At 47.1% G+C, this 23,363-nt stretch overlaps 1 protein-coding gene across 1 annotated transcript in view; it reads left to right on the top strand.

The window, feature by feature from the left end:
• Positions 1 to 208: 208 nt before the first annotated feature.
• The window catches only part of LOC146201627 (nose resistant to fluoxetine protein 6-like), a 57,917-nt gene continuing 34,762 nt past the window's right edge, over positions 209 to 23,363 (top strand). The window contains exons 1-2 of the mRNA XM_084598864.1: positions 209 to 963; positions 16,309 to 16,520. Coding sequence (XP_084454990.1) covers positions 606 to 963; positions 16,309 to 16,520 — 570 coding nt within the window. The 5' untranslated portion in view covers positions 209 to 605. The remainder of the gene's footprint in view (positions 964 to 16,308; positions 16,521 to 23,363) is intronic.

Raw genomic sequence — 23,363 nt, forward strand, 5'->3', positions numbered from 1 at the left:
CAACTTTGCGAGGTCTCCCTCTCGGCAGTCGTATCTAAAGAGACCGCGCTGAATGACAAAAGGGGGGGGGGGGGGGGGGCATGCTACTAATCCTATCTACGGGACTTCATGAATACTGGTCGCTTGCTAGGCTCTGTCAGATATTATTCAGGGAGCCAACACAGCTGTGCGTGCTTCTGCAGATTTACGCGGAATCATAACTACTTCAACCACTTCGCGATCTCTGATCTGAAGTTGTGAACTCATACCTTGCAGACAATTAACTCTTTCTCCCAAGACTGTTATAGAGAGGCGGAAAGGGACTTTTCTCCCGTTCCTAATCATCATTCAGTAGGTCTTTCTGGGTTCAACAGCGCGTTGGATCGGGAGCACAAGGCGAAAAATGTGCGCACAACCGTAGCGGATGTTGGAACGCAGCTTGTCCGTCATAGAGCCCGGAGCCAGGAACGCACGCTGTCAGCATCCATGTGACTTATCCTGACTTTTGTTGCATCAGATTGCCAGAGTAGTCCCTCCGAAGAAACTCTTCCGCCCTGAAACTAGTCCGTGCAGACTGACTTCCGAATATACAAGTTTTGCGCTGTGATTTCCGTCGCATCAACCGCATGCCTTCCGGATCATCGAAGAGGGGTGGTTTCAGCGTCTGTTCAATTCCGGAAATGGCTGAACTCACAACGTGGCTGCTGATTCTGCTTTTCCTTGGAAGTTCGCGAGCACAGGATGCGACAGCCAGCACCAGTGGAGAACATGCGTTGAATGTGCCGACGACAGTGGCGAGTACGCTTGCAAACGAAGAGACTGACTACGGGCAGATGCTGCGAGACATCGTATCCAAGGGATTTTCCAGCCTGCCCGCTTCCTTTACGCGCAAGTTGCTCGGTGCAGACGTGCGGCCAGAGTGCAGCATTGGCCTTCTCCGGACAATGCGTGCCATCAAAAACTTGGATCCATGGGCGCTGAGACGTGAGTGAACAGGATTTTCTTAATCTCGGGGATGGGGGTCTACGCGCACTCTCAACCTAATAAATTAGGTTGGGCGTGCGTGACGGACAGAATTAAAAATCTGCCTAACCCTTAGATGTAAAAGCGATTTAACTTTCAGGGTCCTGAGGTGATGAAGAAAGCCGTTCATTGATATATATATTACTTTCACTGAAATCCTTGTTAAAGCTGTAAAGCCTTATTAACTTATCTCGAGACCTGGGGCTGATACCCTTTGAAACTAATCTCTCTCTCTCTCTCTCTCTGTGCGTGTGCGTGTGTGTTTGTGTGTGTGTGTGTGTGGGGGGGGGTTATGCATGGGTAAATTCTGTTTCATCCATTTTTATTTTCTTTAGGAGTAGCATACAGTGTAATAGCGGTAGCAGTATTGGTAGGGGTCGTGTGAGTTGTAGATTAGTAGTAGTAGTAGTACCAGTAGTTCTTGTTGCCGCAGGAATGAGAAAATTAAGAGAAGGGGCGTACCGTGCAACAAGAAATCCACGACGAGAGCGGAGAATGTGGATTCGAAGTGTAACAGCAGTAGTAGTGATAGAGTCCAGCGCACCTATAATGGCCGCAGTTATAAGATAAATGGCGTATTGTGATTGAGAGTAGCGCTACTATCATGCTTTGTATTAAAGCAAGAACGCTGCGTTTAAAACAAAAGGAGCAATTGTGGTGGCACCACTCAGGTGTAACAAACGACGAGGCCCAAGTGCATGTCGAGAAATACGTGCATTGCGCCACATCAGAGGTCGAACAGCGTCTTCCAAACCCACTAATCCCTTCCTTAGCAACTGCAGTTAACCGTTGGTCATGCGCACCATGTCAGGCTGCAATGTTTTCAGATAGAGAATAATCATGTAAAAATATAGATACATATATAATAATAAGGCCGGAATTAATGAATAGGCTTATTTTAAACAACCGCACTATATATTTAAAAGAACTGATCGTGTCTTTAAAATACAAGAATATCAGACTAGAAGCAATCTTTATAATAACTTTCTTTATTCATTTTGCGACAACTGCAACAGAGTGCAACTATAAGTTTTTTAACCAAGTGTGATACAATAACGACGATCTGATTTCTTTTTTTTGTCGTAACCCTCACTGCTTAAATGCCCTTGGGTGAATCGGGACATCTTTGAATAAAGAAAGAAATAAAGAATAATGTCAGTGGGTGCGCGTATGTGTGTCGTCTATAGACAAGGCGTCTCAGGTGGAAGCAGGAGAGTGGTAAGCGGTAGGAAGAGACAACATTAATTAAAAGCAATACTGCTATACATCGCAGGTGTCAACCAACTAGTTCCACTTGAGAAATTTGAATACCGGCCACTAAGAACGTCTTCTGTGCCTAAGCGGTCACGCGGCGTGCATCGCCTCCGTCGAATCATACCGCGTCTCCGCCTTTTGCTCTGCTTCCCAGTGCAGGCAGCGCGTAGGCGGCAGACATTGTGTCATCCTTGTGTAGCGGCGTCGAGTAGCGCGCACTCATCAATGAAAACTGATATCAGACAGGAAGGGATGGTTTTCGAGTAAAGGGCCCCTTCCCACATAGTTTATAGGTCTGTGCGGCTCTGGTTACGTGTAAAGTTTGCTTCAAAGCTCAGCAGTTGCGGCGAAGGGTCACTAATTCGTTTGGGCTCTTTACACAAGGGGGCGCACACTGCACGTCCTTTGCGCACGTGCGAGGTGGTCGGTTCTCCGCTGAGTCCGTGCCGAGGATAGAGGGCGAGGATGTCAAGACAGCAACTAGCTTCCACGAACTCTGAAATCGCTGTCGGTCTCTAACGTGGCTCGTAAGCAGCCCGTTATTAGGTCAGGACTCGAGCACACGACCGCTAAAGGAGGCGTGGTAGGGTCCACTATGGAGAAACTGGCGTCCGTAGCGGATTTTTTTTTTAATCGAAATGAACTCCACTTTTGCCTGAATTGGCATTTGTTTTTAATTAATAGGCAACTGCGCTTCCTACGCACTTCGTATTCAAGGAAGAAAACCACTGTGACTGTTGGGATCGTTATAACTGCCCTAAACTTGCGCATCGATTCCTGGGGCTGGTTTCAACAGGACCCATCGGGAGGGTTGTTACTTCTGAAAGAGTGGAGGAATACCGTTGACTGAAGCAGGTATAAAAAACGCAGTCGAAGGGTACTCGTAAAAATCTACAACCATTAAGCGACAGCTTTTTGTGTATAAGTCTGTTTCGGTTGACGCAAACCAGACGCCCTTTGGTTATCTTTGGCGGGCAGAAGATCTTCTCCGGGCGAAGAACTGCGGAAACCTGAGGCAGTGGGGCCAAGGCCGAGGCTAGTGGACCGCTCGGACTCCAGGCAAAAAGAACTCATAACGAGCCCCGTAGATCAACATGCGTTTTGCGAGCTCTTGCTCCCTCGTAACAAAGTTGTACACGTTTCTTCTTATCATGAAGATTAACTATACGAAGTCATTTGAAACGACAAAAGTCTAAATGAACTGAATCAGTCACAACAGTTGTAGCAGTGTAGTAATAGCTTAGGAGTAGTGCAAAACTACAGAGTGCGGACATGCGGACAGTCAAGTTCATTGCACCAGTATATATCGCGAAAAAAAATATACTTCCGCACCTAATGTTGGATCTTTGCTCTGTTACAGTGGTAACCGCCCCATGTTCCAGTTTTCACTAAGCCTCACCCCGCTCTTGAGATTTGCGCTGTCTTAGGCCGTCAACTTATTGAGCCCCACCGGCGAAATTTCTTGATGATGTAATCATCGTCTATCCTTTTTTTTTCTTTCTTTTTTGCCAAAAACTCAAGCGACTGTCCATTCAAATGTACAGTAAGGTGGTCAAAGAGGGCTAAGGTGTGGTGCGTTTTGGCACGTATGGACGATCACGGCGACAAAGCTATTGCCGGACATCGGTACATTATGACCTCTATGCATATGAGCAGTCCTATAGGACACAGTTGGGGCGATTATGTATGCTTACACAGAGAACAGAGCTATAACATGGAATATTAGAGATATTGTTTCATTTGTTCACAAGCACAGGATTCTGTTAGGAGTTACACCCTCGTCCTTTTTTACTCGCCTCCTTTCAGTGTCTTTTTGGATCATATTAATCTAGTAGGAAACCCCTTCGAAATTTCGTGAAGAGTTTGTTGCATTCTTTGCAGGGTACAAAATTTACCCAGGTTGATATATTTCCTTCTCCAAAGCACCACGTATTATCAATCTTGAGAACATTGCCTGAAGAGAAAGTATCGTCACAGAAGCACAAAAGCGCGCAATGCGAACTCGGACATTATTGACGCTGCAAAGGAATTGCAGAACTTATTGAAATGTACACTGACGGCAGGACGTTGATGCGACCAATATCGTAACCTATATACTAACCAAATTCGTAGTGTCAGGTTGAGCCGTTCCTCTGATCCATTTAATCTAATTTGCTTTTCACTTGGTGTCTGCGTTGGGCCCGTCTGCTTGAAAGCTACTTATGACAAGAACCAGTCATACATCGGCTGGGCACAGCACACACTCTGAATGCGCATTGGTTTTGCCCTGCGTTTTGTGCTCCGACTGTTTCTTTTCAGCTAGTTCATGGCCGTGTTCGTTTCCGCTTTCTATTAAATGTCAGCGTTCCCAAATGGCGCTATAATTCATGTGATGCCACGGGTGCCATTTTGTGGTGCAGGGCACAGCTTCAGCAGTGAAAGCCAGAGCAGCCGATCATAAGGCGATTAGATATGCTCGCAGCCTTTCAGCGGGCTGCACGCACCAGAAAATGGCCGCCACTATGACATAGGGGCATACTCCGTATTCTTGCCACCTGTGTTTCTTCTCGTGTAGTTCGCGGGGTTTCTTAAGTCGCTAAATTGACTCGGAGCCGCTCCCCTTCCATCACATGCACACATATAACGCCTTCCCGGAATTTCAATTAGCGGGAATACTAGTAGCACAGTGCTGGTTGATTAAAACGGTTCTCATCAGCGCGTGCGCTGCCATAGAAGGGTTACTGTGGTCAGCGCAGTACTCGGCAGACCGTTTACTTTCATGCTAAAACTGCTGCGTACATGTCGAGAACTGATTTGCGACATGCTTTACGCGCTCGAAGGAAGTTCAGATTGGATTGTAAAATACAGCTTGGAAGGATGTGAATGAAGATTATTAAAGTGTAGACATGGGCTAGTTACTTTAATTTGTTACACACTTTACTCACTTAAGAAAGCTTAATTTTTAGTCCATCGGGCCTTTTCGAGCGGGCTCCGGATTTCCTTTTTAGAACATGAGAGTTACCACGGGACCGGTTTAATGGCTCTGAAGTTCGGTTGCTGAACCCATGGATTAGATAAAAATCATGGGCTAGATCACGACCGCGAAGGCCTTACTTCAATTTAGGGTGATTCAAAAACGCCCTTTGCTGTGTGATGTCAGTGCATGTTAGAAAATTCCAGTGGGTCTAAATTAATCCGGAGCCCTCCACTACGACGCCCCTGTTGCCCATGTGTCGCCTGGAGACGTGAAACCCCGCAATTGAGCATTTAACACGTGACTATAACTTGCACCTTCTTATGTGATAAAGCATGAACAACGACATATAATTCTCAAGGCAGTAAGGAAAGGGGCTACTTTCCTTGCCTACCGTGATGGTGCAGTAGGGCGCCCGAGTACTGTGTCCAAGGATGCGGGATCGACTGCGGCGTCTCATAGCCTGAGTCGCTTTGGGACGTTAAACCTTAAAAACCCAAACCAAACCAAACCATTTTTTCCTTGCGAAACTAGAAGTTAAAGCAAGTACTCGCCCAAGTCGTCCTTGTGTTTTTATTATTTTTTTAATGTATCGTTTACCGCGTTACAATGTCACGCTGAAATCCTTATCACGGCATAAGCAAGCAAGGTCTTTTAGCGTACATTGAAATTTTTTTGTTTTTTCTGCTCAGACTAACTCAAGCGCAGAAGCTCGTGCTGATAATGAAGCAGTATTTACTGCGACCATAAAAAAGTGCAGGCAGGGCTACCGATGCAAGAAATTCCGATATCGCAAACGCATCGCACCTGACCATATGGCATGTTTGGGGCGTTACTAAGCTTGCATATTTCGAAAATATTGTGGGTTTAGTTTGAAGTGTGTGGTTTTAACGTCCTGAAGTTATTCAGGCTATTAGAATCACCGTAGTGGAAGGCTGCGGAAAATTTCGACCACCTGCCCTGACGTCGCACAGTACACGGGCGCCTTACATTTAGCCTCCAACTAAACGCGACCGCCGCCACCGGGATCGAACCCAGGCCTGTATTAGGCAGTCCAGTGCCCTAACCACTGAGCCACCGCAACAGAACGTTCGGCATACTGGCCCACCAGCGACTAATACAAAGAGACAGGAGAAATTGCCGGGACCAACTAAAGATTGAAACATGTGAAATAATTTGCACTACGTGCACTGTAAAAAAGACCATGTTACTGAAGCAAATTTTCTGCCCGCTGTCCTGTCAGAAACTTTCGGTTCTGCTATGTTCTCGGCATTAACTTTTTTTTTTTGCCACTTCACAGGTTTTTCTGCTTGCAGCTAGCCGAGCATATTTATGGTGTTCGTTTCGCAGTTTGCATTCTTCGGTCTTTTCATACGACCTTCTTTCTCTAAAAAAATGGACATTTTTCTGCTTGCAGCTAACAGAAGGTGTCTATGATCTTTGGTTCGCAGTTTGCATTCTTCGGTCAAAAATGGTGAAGCTTCATTTTCTGTCAACACGTTTATGTCATTTTAACGCCATTTTTAAGGCGAAAGATTTGCTAGCACCATGGAGTGAAAATATTCCTCTCGACGTTGTCAACACTTCATGGCGCTCTTTAAATTGACTGCGCAAACCAGCCGATGCTATAGACACCGAAACGGCGAGAAGAGAACAGATCTCAAAAAAGTGTTTTAACTGTACACAGGTGTGACAGAGACCCACGCGTGCTACCTCCCTTCTGACCCAATATATGCTCGTAGGCAACACTAACGGACTTCCACGTGGTGCCAGTTTTAGAATATTCCTTATCAAAATTGCGACGCAAACTTTCTTCCAACCGCACTTCGGAGATGTCATATACCCCTTCGCTTCCCACTTGGCATGTATCTGCATGCTCTTCAGGTAAAAGGAAGCTTGAGATAGGAATTTCAAGTAACGAAATATATAACTCTAGTATATGCCTTCAAAAAAGGCTTCGGCACATGCCTACGCGAGAATTTTTAACGGGTTTTTGAGGGAACCACTCCAAATATACATACTTTATTTTGCGAATGCGCTTTTGTTAATGTCACATAACAGGCATCCTCTGTATGGGAATAGAAAGTTTTCTTAGAAAGGCCTGTAGTTTCAAACACATTTCTTAAAGCGTGACCTTCCCGCTCGATCCTCTTGTGTTTGTACAAAAAGCACGCTCTTTGTTGCCTTTCTTTGAAGAGACAAACTGAGGCGAGAAATGACGGCAAAGACTGCCTACCGTCTATCCCACTTCTTAAATCTACCACTTTGCAAGGGTATTTTAGCGCTTATTCACAGGGCTCCAGATAAATTTGGACCACCTGGGGCCACCTGGCCGCATGCTGACACTGCACGTGCATTTTGATTCATTATGACATCGGGATCAAACCGGTGGCCTTGGAATCAGCACCCGTACTCCAAAGCCACTGATCTACCGCTGAGGCGGCAGGAAAAAAAAAAAAAACTATTGATGGCAACTATTGATGGCAACTAGTAAACAGTTTACGTGATATTATTAAACGATGGTGGATGATATATTGCATACATGTAGTCGTACGCGGTAGGAATCTCCAGCTTTCAGCTTCTCTTTTGCTTTCCATTTTATGCCAGGTTCGCTTAGCGACTCTGAACGTACTTAAACGCTCTTGCTATCGGAAGGTCGCACAACGGCCACCAAAGGCATCAGTGTGAGGCAAAAATGGTTTCGTAGGGCGTTTTTCGGGGCTGTTTCAAGACACTTTGTCGCCTCAAGGTAGAATGTTACAGAAGCTGCTGTGGTAGAACATAACACAGAGCCTTCCACTACTGGCACTTCTTTATTCCTTATTTCACCTCGCTTCTTCCTTCTTTCCTACGCGGCGCAATTCACTTAAGATGTGATAGATGATGTGCCTTTGCTTTCTCCGATAACAGAATATTATTTCATCGATTATTTGCAGAGGACTGCGCATTGAACACTTCCGAGAGCCTCAACGTCAGCACTTAAAATAATGCTGCCCACACTGGGTGCATATTTTGAATGGAGCAGGTTTTGTCAGCTTAGAACGTGGAACTTCATTTGCTTGACTGTGTCGATTTCTTTTCCCACACTTTGAAGCATTGCTACTTTTCCGCATGCGTCATTGAGAACACTTTAATGTCGCTCGCGCTCCGTAATTGGTGGTTACGCGCAAAGCTCCACCTGGGAGATGCGGCTAATACTTTTGCGAGCTCCTACTAGCTCTTTGCACTATTGCCTGTATTATATGAAACGGTAAATCAGTGCACGGTCAATCCGGCATGCGTGTTTAGTACGCTGTTAAGGACGTCAAGATGCTTGGCTCGTGCATGTTATTACGCCAACATCAAGGAAGCAGGAAAGTTTGATGCAATAACTACGTTTAATAACCGCAAGGAAAGCACGAAGTCGCAGGAAAAGAAATGCTGCCGGCTTTCACATCACCAGCCCTTTCTTGACAAATGACACTAATTCTCTATAGCTTATAAGTTCGAGGAATCACGTTTGGTAGATTGGATTTAAAGAGTGTAGGTATTAATTAACGACATTTGTTTTTTATCAACTAAAAATCTTTGTTTTGTGAATTAGCAAGCATGAAATTATTGCAATCAGCTGTATATAATGTTTCAAGCCTCTACACATATTTTCCAAGACATGCAGAAATCCTCAAACCTTCCCGGATGTTCTCATTTCCGAGCTTACTTTGTCTTAAAAAAAAAAGGAAAGGTGCGGTATTAATTACCTTCAGCAATTGAGCTAATAAATGCATTGGCATCGGGTGGGAGGAGCAGTGGTGAGTCGCCATCTCTGCCGGCGCTGGAGCCCCCAGTCATTGCGTAAGCTGCTCGGAAAGAGTGGGATGTGGCTGCTGTGTTGAGTTCGCGGTGGCGGCTCACAGTGTGACGGCTCGTATCGCACCCATCTGCAGCGTATGTTGCGTTTTGTCTTGAATGCTGGTTCATGCGTTTATACCCCTTACTTTTGCGGACTACATAATTGCGTTTCGCTTGCGAATTCCCCATAGTTTTCTCTAATGCTGCTTTTGATTAGCTAAAGCACGCGCGATTAAAATTTTATGTCTTACATTTACGCTGCAGAATCCTTACTCTTCCGAAACTGCAGCCATGTAAATGCTCTTGCCAGATGGCAAGTACAGGGGCTAACAGCTTTTGTTCTGCGCTAAGTGTAGGGGGTATAACGACGTCTGAAGTATACGTGGGGTCCTGCACAGTCTTACTGTTGGCTAGCGAGCACGAAAGTTCTGTTGTTTCAGGCCTCTCAGTTGGCAAGTCAGAAAAGCTGGTTACGCACTCAATACGTAAAGCGTTACGGATGGAATGTCAGGTCCTGACGGTAATTTCACTTCCCTTGTGCGTACCGTACGTGAGCGAGCGCGCGTTTTACTTTCGGAAGGACGGCGGGTGGCGGCAGTGACGATCCCAATCTAGACGCGGCGGAAAGCGGAACCCCCCGGCACCCGCGTGTTTCTCAGGAGGTGATCTCGGAGGTTATGGCCAACATTTATTTGGCCATATTTGGTCACATCATTTAGCCGCCACTGCGCACTTCCTGTTTCGGTGGCTCTCGGTGCACGCCGGCCGCCAAGACGCTCCCTAGCTCTCTCAACTGCTGGCTAACGCAAAGGCACCGTGCAGAGGCGTGCTCGTGTTTGTTTGTTGTACTCAATGCTTGTGTTAGGCCCTTATATATTCATCTCCTGACTGCCTGAATTGGTATGAATCTGGGGTCAAACGCGCAGTCCCTTACAGGCTGGTATTTTTTCCAATCTTTTTTTTTTTTTCACTTCATTTTATTTGCCGGCCGTGGAGAAGCAAATAAATCATTTCCAAGCTGGGTAAATTACAAGTACGTCACAGTTGGAGAGCTTCCTTTCCAATGCTCTGCATTTTAGCCGCTAGGAAATCGTAATGTATAACTGAGCATGGACGCGCGTGTGTCGCCTAATTACAGCCCGCATATCATTTTAGCTTCCATTAAGGTCCTGGCCAGCCTCCAAAGGAAAGCCTAAGTTGCTCGAAAAAAGGTTTATAAAGTACTCAGTTCTTCAAATAGATTTAAAGCTGATAGAATTGTGCCTGAAATGTAGTCGCCTAAATACATGTGTGTGATCTGTTCCGCTACCCACCCCGCCGCGGCGGCTAAATGGTTAAGGCGCGCGACTATATTGTGACCACGAATGCGGGATCGAATCCCGGCAGCGGCGGCCGCTTTTCGATGGAGGTAAAAAGCAAGGCGCCCATGTGCTGTGCGATGCAGTTGCAAGTTAAAGAACCCCATGTCAAGATTTCTGCTGCCACCCCCTACGGTGGCAGCGTGCTTTAACGTGCTTTGGCACGTTAAATCCCTTAATCTAAACTAAACTTACCTGTTCCGCTGCAATTCAATGGAGACCGTTCATAGGAACTGGCAGGTTGACTTGTTAACCACATTCAAAATTCTTCCATGTCTTTGTTTTTCTTGAAAGTTATTGCTTCGGTTTGGTTTGGGATGTAAGATCAAAAAACAGCGCGGCTACTTGGGACAAACAGAGAGGAGAATAACGGACAAGCGCTGACTAACAACTGAAGTTTATTCGAAAAAAGCACAGGTAGTATACACTTTTTTTCTCAAGAACCAGGACGCATGCGCTCCCAAACAAGCATCAGTCTAATCATGGGAATCCAAATATGCAATCTCAGTGTCATGCAGAAGCACCGATGGCGTGCTCACGCAACTATCCCCTTTTCTATGGATGTGATAGGCTTCCGATAACTCCTTTATCGGATAACTCCTTTATTTTTTAAAATCAAATCCCTCTCTAGCGCTCTCTGTGGACAATATAGTTTATTGTCAAGCTGAATAGATTACGAGCCGGGTGTCGCCTGAAACCGTTCCTTTCAAAATTATTGTCTAAAGGATGAAATCATGTACAGGTAATGCTGGTCGAGGCATTAAGAATTTTCCCATTTGAGAATTTTGTATGTACAATATGTTTACTACTGAATATGGCCGCGCATGTAATCCACCAAAAATTTGCCTGATATCATTTTAGCTCCCTTAAGCGACCTGGCCTGAAAATACTTTACCGCTACTCAGAAGTCGCGTCAGGCAATCAGCGACGTTCACCTGCACTCGGGTGAAATGCACGTCGGAGTTCAGCACCCACAGATGTTGCCAACCCGAACAAGTGGTAGTATAAATATCTTATCATGGTAAACCTTACCATTTATGCGGGCATTAGTTTGGTAAAAGCTGCAGTTATTATATGCATTGCATAAGCGCTTGTTTAAAGTAAGCAGGTTCACAGACATGCACACGTGGTCCTTCCATCTCTGCACAACGAATTCATTATGTGTGCGTGTACATTAATAGCCACACCGAGATGCTTTTAATATCCTGCGGAAGTAACGCGGCAACAGTACAAAGATGCTATATAAAAATCCTGTGGAAGCATCAGGGTCGTTCTCGCATTTCCGCAGCTACTGCCGGCGCTAAAACAAGCTGGAGCGTGAGGTTTATGATAACCTTTTCTCTGCAACTCAGAGGCACTCTCACAAAAAGAAACGACAACTCATGATAAACTTTCCTAGAATAACGGAAGTCTAGCTCATGATATGCACCCTCACGAAAGTAGCGATGCTTAAAAGCCAGTTTTCAGACTTACGGGTAAAACCGCTGCGCTGTAGCAGTACTCGACAGTATGCGTTAGAAGGCCAGAAATGAGTAAAGTAAAACTGCTCTCTACGGGGGGAGTAGGCTTGAGCATTTTGTAGCCACTCAGGAAGCAGTAATAATGCCGTTTTGGAAAAGCTTTGGAGCAGTAAAACAAGAGTTTTGGAGCATGCTGATTAAGTTTTGGACCATGTTTTTAAGATCGAATGCTCTGAATAATCGCATTTTTCTATTCCTGATATCCAAAATGTTTAGTTTGATTCCTTTTCAGCTAAATGCTCTTCTGACTACACATGCAGATCTTACAAGACAGGACAAACATCCAAAATATGTGTAGTAGATGTTTACATAACGTTGTTTAACATGAGCAACGATTTGGAACAAACCAGCAGCAGACGGAATGCATGCATCCACATTTCATAACTAGACATCAAGCTTGTGACTATTTTGACGTGACAGATTCAAAAGGGAAGCTCACCGATTTGATACGCTCAAGCACCACCACTGATTTAGAGTTCACATCAATGAGCGTCATATTTCTATCATGTGTATATCCTTTTTTTTGTCCTATGCCTGTGCTAATTAAGCTCTTGGCCCTGGTCAGTATAGTGCCTTCAGGGACGAGAGGCAGCACTGAAGGAGTAGCCTTTTTCCTCCCTCACATTCTTTACTTCACTGTCTCCTGTCAGTGCATGGCTCCTCACATTATGGATTGAGCTACACTGGGGCTTCCTTAATTTCAACATGTTTGCGACAGGCCCTGTGTGGGATTATCAACATTCTTGAGGACATTTCTAGTGATCCTTTGTGACATCACGCCATAATGCATCAAGTATGCCTTTGTAGGCCTGACGCACTTGTTATTGACAAAGAGGCTCTATGGTGAGGTACCTAGCTGCTTGTTTTCACAGAAAAAGCATTAGAAATAACTGGCATAGTTCTTTGCAGCTGGACAAGTTCTCAATGGCTGAATGGCGGTGTCGGCTTCACTCACTGCTCTCATTTTCTGCACCAGCAGGGATTTGAAAGGCTGGGAGAAGGTGCAATGTCTTGTGCACAGAACATTTTGTCACAATTCCCTCCAATGCTTGTGTCTTGTTTTACATTCACATGCGGACATCACATTGCGTCGGATCACATTTTTTGTAGGCAATACCATAATGGCCCACTATGAAAAACTTGTTCTCGGCAAAGTTTGATGCCAAAGCGTCGCGAAGACAGGTGTCTGGAGCAGTTTTGGAGCAATATTGCGTTTTGAAGCAGGATGGAGCAGGAAAACCAGTTTAGAGCAGAATGACACAGATGGAGCAGCACTTCCACTCCTGTCTCTAGCGGCGTTTACATGAACCCAAAAGAAGCGGGTTGAGTTCAGTTATCGGGTGAAACCGGTTACAGGGTCAATGCAAACGCTGTGGGGTCAGGTCGAGAAGTCGAGGGGTTGAATCAACTCCGGGGCAGGAGGTGGGTTGACACGACTCGACCCCGCTGCAGGAAGCCTGTAATCGCGATCGAGTTGAGTCGGCGCGCATTGGGAGAGGAGAACAGTACGGAAAACCCTAGAGTGCGCGGGGAGAAAAAGCGGAATCGGGTGGTGCCGTCTGCTAGTTCTCCACCTCTACTCGAAGCGCCGCCGTAACCACCGATCGTAGGGACAGGTTTATGTAACCAGGTAGGGTCCAACTCCTTAACTTGACCCTCGCTGTAGGGTCCATGTACACAGGACTTTTCTGGCGCGTCGGGGCAGCGCCTCCTCTCTTACCCCCTCGCTGGTGAGGCAGCAGCAGGAGCAAGTAGGAGAATTGTTCATTGTTGGCCGGGAAGCAGCAGGGGACATTCCTTCTCTTCCTCCTACCCGCCTGCAGCTGGTTCGCGTGCTGGATGCAAGGTGTAGGAATAGCGGCGTTTACATGGACCCAACAGGATCGGGTTGAGTTGAGGTATCGGGTCGGGTCGAGAAGACGATGGATATAGTCCATTCAACTCCCGCGCAGGGTTGGGTTGACTGGACTTGACGCCATTGCAGGAAGCATGTTAATGCTGTCGAGTTGAGTCGGGGTACAGTGGGAGAGGAGAACAGTGCGGGAAACGCCAAAGATGTGCAAGGGAAAGCCGGAATCGAGTGCCTTTTGCTAGTTCTTCGGCTCGACGCGAGGTGCCGCCGTAATCGCCGCTCGTCCAAAGGCGGTTCTGCGCTTGTCGAGTCGGGTTAATGTAAACTCCGTAGAGTAGAGTTCACTCAACTCAACTCAACTCTTCAACTCAACCTTTCGCTGTCGTGTCCATGTAAACAGGACTAGCGTGTCGAGATAAACGACAGTCGAGTCGGGATACTTCAGCCCGACTGCAGGGGGTAGGTTGACTCGACCCTACCCGCTGGACGAGGACAGCGCTTCCTCTCTTGCCTTCTGGCAGGTTGGGTTGCCGCAGGGGATGGGACCTTGAGCTGTTCTAATGAACATTCCTACTCTTACTGCTCTCCCGCTTGCGCCTGGTTCGCTTGCTCGACGCAAGGTGTAGCAGCGATCTCGGGACGAGAGAAAAGAATTCATGTAAACCTGGACGGGTCTGGCTAATGGCGATTTCCACTGGTCGCTCCGGAGCACGTTTTCTTGCTCCGGAAGAACGATTTCGAATTCAGCTGGTCGACCAAGATAGGTTACGCGTATTCCACTGGTCGTTTGGAGCAACTCCGGACGCTCTATCTCAATCCGCCCACCGGAGTCGGATCTCACCGGAAGTTCTAGTCGCCGATGCGGTCACTTCAAGAGGCTGCTGGATTCTTTTGGCTGTTTTTGGCCGCTTCGGCGATATCAGCAGATGACACTGGGTATCACCGTTTTTTTTTTTGCTCGAATATGTCGAAGTGCGTCTGTCGAAAAACGTCTGCAGCGTTAAAATAGTGCTAAAGCAAGTTCCAGAGGGCCGCACTCCTGCCTATTTATCAACCGCAAAAATTTTGGCGTTCGGATGTAACTTCAACTTTCGGAACCGGCTCAGCAATACTTCCGCCGTGCGCTCTACACGTTCCGCTGGTCGAGCAAGGCTGATTCGCTCTGTAGCGCTTTATATCGGTTCGGGCTGCCAGCTCCAATCGACCAGTCGAAATCGCCATAAATTAGCCTGACAACCGACTCCAAGCTACTAAAAGGCTATGGAGTCGCCGAGAGCGATGTCGCTGTTTTTGACCGCACGCAGCACAACAGGAAGTGTTAAGTACACAGAGCAGCCATTTCTGACCGATAATATTTGTTTGTCTCTTAGCGAGACAATGAAGAGCAAGTTCACTGAAAAAAAGCTTAAAAAATACATACTAGTCAAAAGAGAACGGATGCACAGGAGAAAAGAGTGAGGTAGATGTTATGGGCTAGGACCCTGCCACACGTATTTTTCCTTCGAAGACTCGGAGAGCTTTAGTGCCTGCCGGCGGAGATGCCCCCCCCCCCCCTTCCGAGGACGGAGGCCGGAGGCCCAAAACCGGAAGCTGCGACGCCGCGTGGCCTCTTGAGCACTAGCGGGACCACAGTCGCTGTCGCTTGAGGGATTCCATTGCCCGTGTGAATGTTTCACATGCCGCGTGTTTCTATCAGCAAAAAGCGCTCATGCGGACTTAAATGTAGACGCGGTACTTGTCCTGGTAGCAGCTCTTTCAAATTCTAATGGGCTAATACTCGTTGCAGATTCCCGATAAGTTAATCTATCCCTCCAAGACTCAAAATACTTTATATACTTCATAGCATAAAATCTCGGTTTGGTTTGGTTTGGTTTTGGGGTTTAGCATCCGAAAGCGACTCAGGCTATGAGAGATGCCAGAGTGGAGGGTTCCGGAAATTTTGACCCCCTGGCGTTGTTTAACGTGCTCTGACATCGCACAGCACACGGGCGTCTAGCTTTTCGCCCCCAGCGAAAAGCGGTCGCCGAGGCCAGGATTCGAATCCGCGTCTTTGGGCACAGTAGCCGAGTGCCCTAATCCCGGCGCAGTGGTTAGGGCGTCGAAGTGGCTCAGTGATTGTTGACTCACTGGAATCGTTGCGCTTATAGCTGAATTTGAATCAATGTGTAATGAGGAGTCAGACTGAAATGTAATTGAATGGCTCGACCAGATTCCTGAGTGTTCAGTATTTTATGAAAGGAGAGAACCACGCACCTCCGCTAATTCACAATGAGCAACGGAGCGTACATGCTATTAGGTGCCAGATGATCAAGGGCTACATATTTCCAATTATTTCTGAACGAACAGTAGTCGAGTATTTTTACTTAGTAAAGTATTATGACCTGTAACGGGGGCCACTTTTAACTGAGAAACTAATTAGCATAATAAAACACATGGGAACAAAGTAAACGGCAACTGACAGCTCAGGAGAAAACTGAGAATACATGGTAATCTTTCCATGATGCCTTCCGTAATCCTTGTTAGTTCTCTATGTTCATACAGTGCTTGATGCAAGCGGGAGGTACCCGACGGGCGTGTTCCAAATGAGCCGTGCGGACATGGGTGCCTTCGACGAGTGCATCGAGACAGAGGTGCGCGACAGCTCCGGACAGCTGCAGTCACGTGGCCAGTATTGCAACCTTCACATCACGACGAATAACAAGACCACCACGCAAATGATCATTGATTATCTTTCCGATGTGGTACATATGAAGGTGAGTGGCAGAATATTGTCGCACGTTTCCTGTGAATCATAATGATGTCGAGTTTCCAGCAGCAAGAAATCACTCACTTTGGTCGTGAGCCTGGGAGAGGCGCACTTTTATTTCTTTTATTTCAGCAACATGCCACCAGGAAGCCACGAACGCCAAGTATGCTTATGGTCCAGCAGGCAGAGCCTGAGGTCCATTGATAAACCTTCCCGAACCACTGATATATTGTGGGAAGAGAAAATTCATTTAATTTGTAAAATATACATGAATTAGTCCATCGGTACAAACATGTTTTTGTGTTAATAAATTAGGGTAAAATTAAGGGGCAGCTGACCCAGGGAAACTCCGCTGCTTTTCATCGGAGGAGGAGGAACAGCAGCTGGCAGAGAAACAGAGACCCCAGTCCCGATCGAGATCCAAGGGACGGGACTTGACAGCCTACTATTCCCAACAAAAGACACAACAGATTAGGCCCAACCAGCAGGGACCACCAGAAGCGATAGGGGCGATGCCAGACAAGCTAGAGCACGAGAGCAAAAGGGTAAGCTGGGCTCAGGTTGCCTCTCCCACTGCTCTAAACGGGTATGGTCCATGCCAGGATTGCACTAGGCTCGAAGAGCAAAATAGACAACTGAAAATAAAACTATCAGAACAACAGAAACGCCTTAATAAGGTGGACCAACAACTACAACAACTCCTACAAATGGGTCAGAAGCAAACTGCCCCCCCAACCCTCATCAATAGTATCGATACAGCCATAACCGGTACAAAATGCTGTAAACACCTCCGCATCTCAACCTCAACAGGCGAGCGTACTCCAAACGCAACGGCAGAAACCGCTTACACAAACTCTCGGACTTCACACTCAAGAAAACGCACCAAGCATTCTTACTCAAATGCAACAAATGATTGATCAAATGCAGCAGAGCATGACACAACTAACCAAACAACTCCAAGACCAACAAATTGCCACGCAAACTCAATTTGCGGCAGTTCAAGAATTCAATTCGAAAATCCAAATAATAACTCGGGGGGTGCGAAAACGCACGGGAATCTCCGATGACCCTCGACTAAAAGCCCACCGAAGGTCCACTGGCATGACAGATCTCAGCGACTGCGAGTCAGTGGCGAGTAACGCTGATGGCTGCCTCCCCTAACCGGCAACCAAACCACCTAGAGCTCTGGCAGTGGAACTGTCGCTCCTTCAAGAGGAAACGCAGCTCCCTGCAGATGTTTATTCAAAATCAGCCGATACCTCCGGACGTCATCTGTCTCCAAGAAACAGGATGCACAACATACCTCAAAGGATACCTCACATACACCCATGAGACGGCACCTAAAATAGCTACACTAGTGGCCCCCACACTAACAGTCATACCGCACGACCTTCCCTTCAGTGAAATTAATCAAGTTCTCATCGAGGTCATCTCTAAAAAAAGAAGAAAGCAGAGTGTGTTTGTCCTAAACCTTTACAGTCCTCCAAGCAACACGCAGGAAGATTTCAAGCCACTTTTACCGGAATGCACACGCATAGCGGGAACGAACCCCCTTATTATTATGGGGGACCTAAACGCTGTACATACGGCATGGGGCTACCACAAGGACACCCCGAAGGGAACCAAGTTGTTGGAAGCGGCTGAGCAGCTGGATCTCTGTCTTATGACGGACACCATGTCCCCCACTAGAATAGGAAACAGTGTAAGCAGAGACACCTGCCCAGACCTAGCTTTCACCAAAAACAAGACATTGCACCTGGACCAATCTAGAAGAAACACTCGGCAGCGATCACAAAATCCTTAGCTTATCCCTAATGACAACCCGTATGAAAAGGAACATTGGCTCTACTGAAATAACAGACTGGGATAAGTTCAGACAAATTAGACCGCCACACGACGGCATCACAACAATTGAAGATTGGGTTCAAAGCCTGAAGGATGCTCATGCAAAAACGACCAAGACCATCAACGCAACGAGAAAAACCCCAGAAGTAGACAGACATCTCCTACATTTATGGGAAGCCCGAAAAAGTCTATTAAAACGGTGAAAAATGCAAAAATTAAATAGAAAACTTAAAATGAAGATAGCACAGGTTACGGCTGAAGCACAAGAGTATGCTATAAAGCTCGCCAAGCAAAACTGGGCAGATTTCTGCAATTCGCTGAAAGGTACCCTAAGCACGGCTAAAGCATGGTCAATATTAAGAAGCATGATAGACACATCAAAAACCAAAACGGCCACAAGAAGAACCCTCCACACCATAGCCCATAAATACCCGGGCACAGATGCAGAGTTGATCACCGCCATGCACAAGAAATACATAGGAGACCCTACTCCGGCTTACCAAACTTCATATGCGGGTCAACCAAACCCCTCCCTTGACTCCCCCATAACACTGGCTGAGGTCTACTCAGCCGCCCGTACATTTACAAGAAACACTGCCCCTGGAGGAGACAAAGTCACCTACGCCATGATTAGGAACTTAAGCACCGAACATCTGCAAGACCTAACGAAGTACATCAACGAAGAACTGTGGGAGAAGGGACAGGTCCCATCAGCTTGGAGACACGCGGATATCATCACCATACCAAAGGCTGGAAAGCCCCCTGCTGTGGAGAGTCTCCGTCCTTTCTCCCTCACTTCTTGCCTGGGAAAACTCTATGAAAAAGTAATCCACCTAAGGCTCCAAAATTACATCGACGAAAACAACATCTTTCCTTCCTGCATGCTGGGCTTCCGCAAGGGACTCAGTACGCAAGATGCTTTCCTCCGGATTAGGGAAGAAGTCATCAACACCATACCCCGAAAAGGCGAAAATTTCATTCTGGCCCTAGATCTCAAAGGAGCATTCGACAACATTGGCCACCAAACCATATTGCACGAATTAAACAATATCAACTGCGGGGAGAAAATCTTCAAATACGTGAAGGCTTTCCTCTCAGATCGCACAGCCACCATAGGAATTGGAGAGATCCGATCACCAAAAGTACCCATGCCCAACAAAGGTACACCGCAGGGTTCTATAATCTCTCCAATGCTATTTAACATAGCAATGATAAATTTAGCAAAAAAACTGTTGACCCGCACTGATATTGGCTTCACTTTATACGCGGACACCACCATCTGGGCTACTCAGGGATCCTTGGCGCAAAAAGAAGAAGCTCTGCAAGCCGCTATAGACCTAGTCGAGGAATTTGCCGGGGAGAGCGGTCTTCAATGCTCCCCAGAAAAATCCGAACTTATCAGACTACACAGAAGAAATTACAACTCCCCAGGAGAAATTCAGCTCTCTCTAGGAGACCAGATAATTCAAGAGAAGGACAAGATCAGAGTTTTGGGGCTGTGGTTGCAAAGCAATTTGAGAGTGGATTATACAATCAAAACACTCAAAACCACAGTCAACCAAATTTCCAAAATGATTAGAAGGGTGACCTGGCACCGGAAAGGGATGAGGGAGGAGGACACCCTCCGCCTTGTACAAGCCCTAGTCGTTAGCAGGATTACCTACGGGCTCCCATATCACGAAATTAGATTCACTGATAAAAGGGCCATTGACACTATCATAAGAGGAGCCTATAAAACGGCCTTAAACCTCCCGCCAACAACATCAACGGAACGTCTTTGGGCACTCGGAGTGCACAAAAACTTCGAGGAGCTCAAGGAGGCGGTTCTAGAGAGTCAGAAACAACGCCTAACAACAACGCAGGCGGGTAGGGAAATTCTGTCAAAACTAGAGCTATGGCAGGCACTAAGAACTTCTGAGATCAAATCACAAATTCCGACATCCACAAGAAACAACATCTATGTGAACCCGATACCCAAGCACATGCACCATGAGTTACAGAAGGGTCGAAGGAAAGCCAGAGTCAAATCATTGGAAAAACAATTGTCTAAAGACGCGGAAGTTGTCTACGTGGACATAGGGGCTTACGGCGAACCTGGCAGGTTCACAATAGCTGCAGTTGACCACAAGAAGAGGCCATTTATTCAGGCTTCGATCTAGTCCAAGGATCCTGCGGAAGCGGAATCACTGTCAATAGCCGTCACCATAAAAACACAAGACAACCAAAAGAAGTCATCACACGTAGTGACGGACTCCCAACCAGCCTGCAGGGACTACCTGGCCGGAAAACCTCACAAAAGAGCGTGTGCAATATTACGTTCCATCTCCCAGACGCACACAATTACATGGACACCTGGACACGAAGGCCTAGAAGGAAATGAGGTAGCGAATGATCTAGCCCGAGCTCTCACAAACCGGGCGGATCCCCATCCCTACCTCACCCCTCTCCTAGGACCCTACGGCGACAGGCTGGAACACCTACGGTTAGAAAGAAGAATTTTCTCGCCACCACACAAACAACTTCCTTCCTCGGACGCTATAGACTGGAGAAAAATACAAACAAACACATTCCCTAATCTTCAAATTTTAAATAAGATAAGCCCAACAAAATACACGAGTTACTGCCCTTGTGCAAGCCCCACACTCTATCACATCTCTTGGGAATGCCAGGACAAACCTGACCCAACGTTAATAGTGCCATGCCCGACACACGAGCAGTGGGAGGCGGCCCTGACCAGCGACAACCTGGACCAGCAAGCCTGGATTATCTAGCTAGTCCGCAAGTCAGCTGCTGCCAGCGGAGCCCTGGACTAGGGGCACCGACCACCCAGCTCCTGCGAATTTTTACTGATTAATATGCTCATTAAAAGTTCTCTCTCTCTCTCTCTCTCTCTCTCCCTCCATTATTCGCCCCTTGGATGCTGTTGAAGGAGTTGGAATAATGGAAAGAGATTAGATTATTGAAAGCGAATAGGGGAGTTGAGGACGACTGGGGATAGCGTGGGCTTTGTTCCAATGATCCAAATTGAGTCGAGCTCGTTTGGGCCCCCGCAGAGGGCGAGCACTCGCCTTAGCCAAATGTGAGGCCCTAGGCTTCCAAGGGCATTCTCATCAGCAGATGCGTTTGCCGGGTTCCGATATCTAAGGCAGGCTGCCCGGGAGTGTGCGGTCGCTTTTGATGTTCCCCGGCCCCCAAGCCAGGTTTCCTCACCCCAGCCGTACTAAATATGCTGGAGAGGCAGATTTTGTCATCGTGGGGCAGTTATCGGCCCTACTTCAAGATATCCAGCCAGGCTTACTGACATACACTGGTGGTTACCACTTTCTCGGTTTTCGCTCCAACAAGCTAAGAAGAGTGGTTGCTTCCCAGAGCCACAACTCCTGGCTTCCCATCCTTTTTATGCAGATGCATCTACTTTGTTGCCATGAAGCAGATGGGCTTAAAGAAGTCTCAGTAAAGTCCAATGGTATGTTGCTTCGTTTGATAAAGAAAAGTCGCCAAGAGCAATCCCTGCTTGCATAATCGGCAGCTCATCTGACAGGGGTATAGTAATGTGCACGACCGACTCGCGCATTCTCAATCGCAAGTGCAGATTAGTTTTAACTGCAATTTACATATTTTGTGCATTTGATTACGTCAAGACGAGCCTAATTATGTGCTTATTGGGAAGAAGTGCTTTATACACTGTGCAGCAGTCGCGGCTACGTACCATACAAGGGAAAAAAAGTACCGTTCTCCAGAGCTCATGAAGCAGGAATCTGAAGCGCAGGACTATAAACGGAAGTGGCTTCAGCCTGACGAAAAGTCGTTCAAAGCACTCGGACATGATATATGCATAAAAATTAGGTGCTTGTGCCAAGCTCAATCGTAGAAAAAGTCGCTCCAGTGCTGGTGCGGATCCTTACGGCAGCGCGATGAGAAGAAAGCAAACTAAATGCGCCTCGGGATACTTTCGCACCGCCTCCTGCACCGAGAATTAGCCAGCCTGTGCTTGTGGGTGGGTGACATAGAGGGCCTCGGTGACCCTAAGGTGCCGGGTTGCAAGCGCCATTTCGCGTCGAGCCACTAAACTAGGTGCTCGCTGCTATGAAGGAACGAATGAGGCGCTTCTCTGCAATGAGGAGCTCATCGCATGGAAACAATGGCAAGCGCAGATCGCCACGTAGATGGAAATGGCGTACATGAAACGGGAGCCTCGCGGTGCGAGCGCCTTATTGCGGAAAATCTCTTCATAGTGGCAAACTCCAAGTTTTTAGTTTATACGTTTTAGGTTTTAGTGCGCCTCGCACAGCGACGCTTGAAACCAAGAGTGTTAAATAACAAATTTGAACGTCCGATTTGGAGCGAGTCACCGGGAATGGAAAATATAGGCTATTGTGTGACGTAGTAGTACATGCATGATACTACAGGGATGTGCAATAAAAGAAAGAAGAGAAAAATGTGCTGGCAATTACGTTAGTTCCTAATACGAAATTTGAGCGCAGCTCATCAGCCGTTTCACCTTTTCGATAGGTTGAGGCAAAGATTTCGAGCAAGACATGTATGTACAATTACAGACAACTTTTTTCATTTTTTCGCACACATTCCTTCAAGAAACGCTCCACTAACAGTTCTTGACTGTCATGAACGAAGCTTTTTGGTCGGAGATTTGAAGAGAGCAATTAAGTTATCGGGAGGTTGCAGGAGGCAGCGTGTGGGCCCATAGAAATGTTGCGCGGCGAAGAGATAGCAGCGACTGATGCAGCTGCCGCCGCTAGCGCATTAAGACGACGTGGCTCTGCGCTTCGGCTTGGGATGCACGCATCGTGGTCCGCTGATAGCTATTCGGCGCTTCGGCAACCGGAGAATGCCGTCACCGCCACGCAGGATGAGAGGGGGGGGGGGGATATACGCAGCGGTGAATGTGGGTGTCAGGAGCAATCAGATAACACGCGCGGTCGCCGCCACGGAGGAGGAGGGGGGCTGAAAGGGTGGCGGAGCTGGCTACAAGGTCGATGCCGACGAC

The sequence above is a fragment of the Amblyomma maculatum genome, chromosome 1, assembly GCF_055883805.1.
Source record: "Amblyomma maculatum isolate TAMU_Amacu chromosome 1, ASM5588380v1, whole genome shotgun sequence".
NCBI lineage: Eukaryota > Metazoa > Arthropoda > Arachnida > Ixodida > Ixodidae > Amblyomma > Amblyomma maculatum.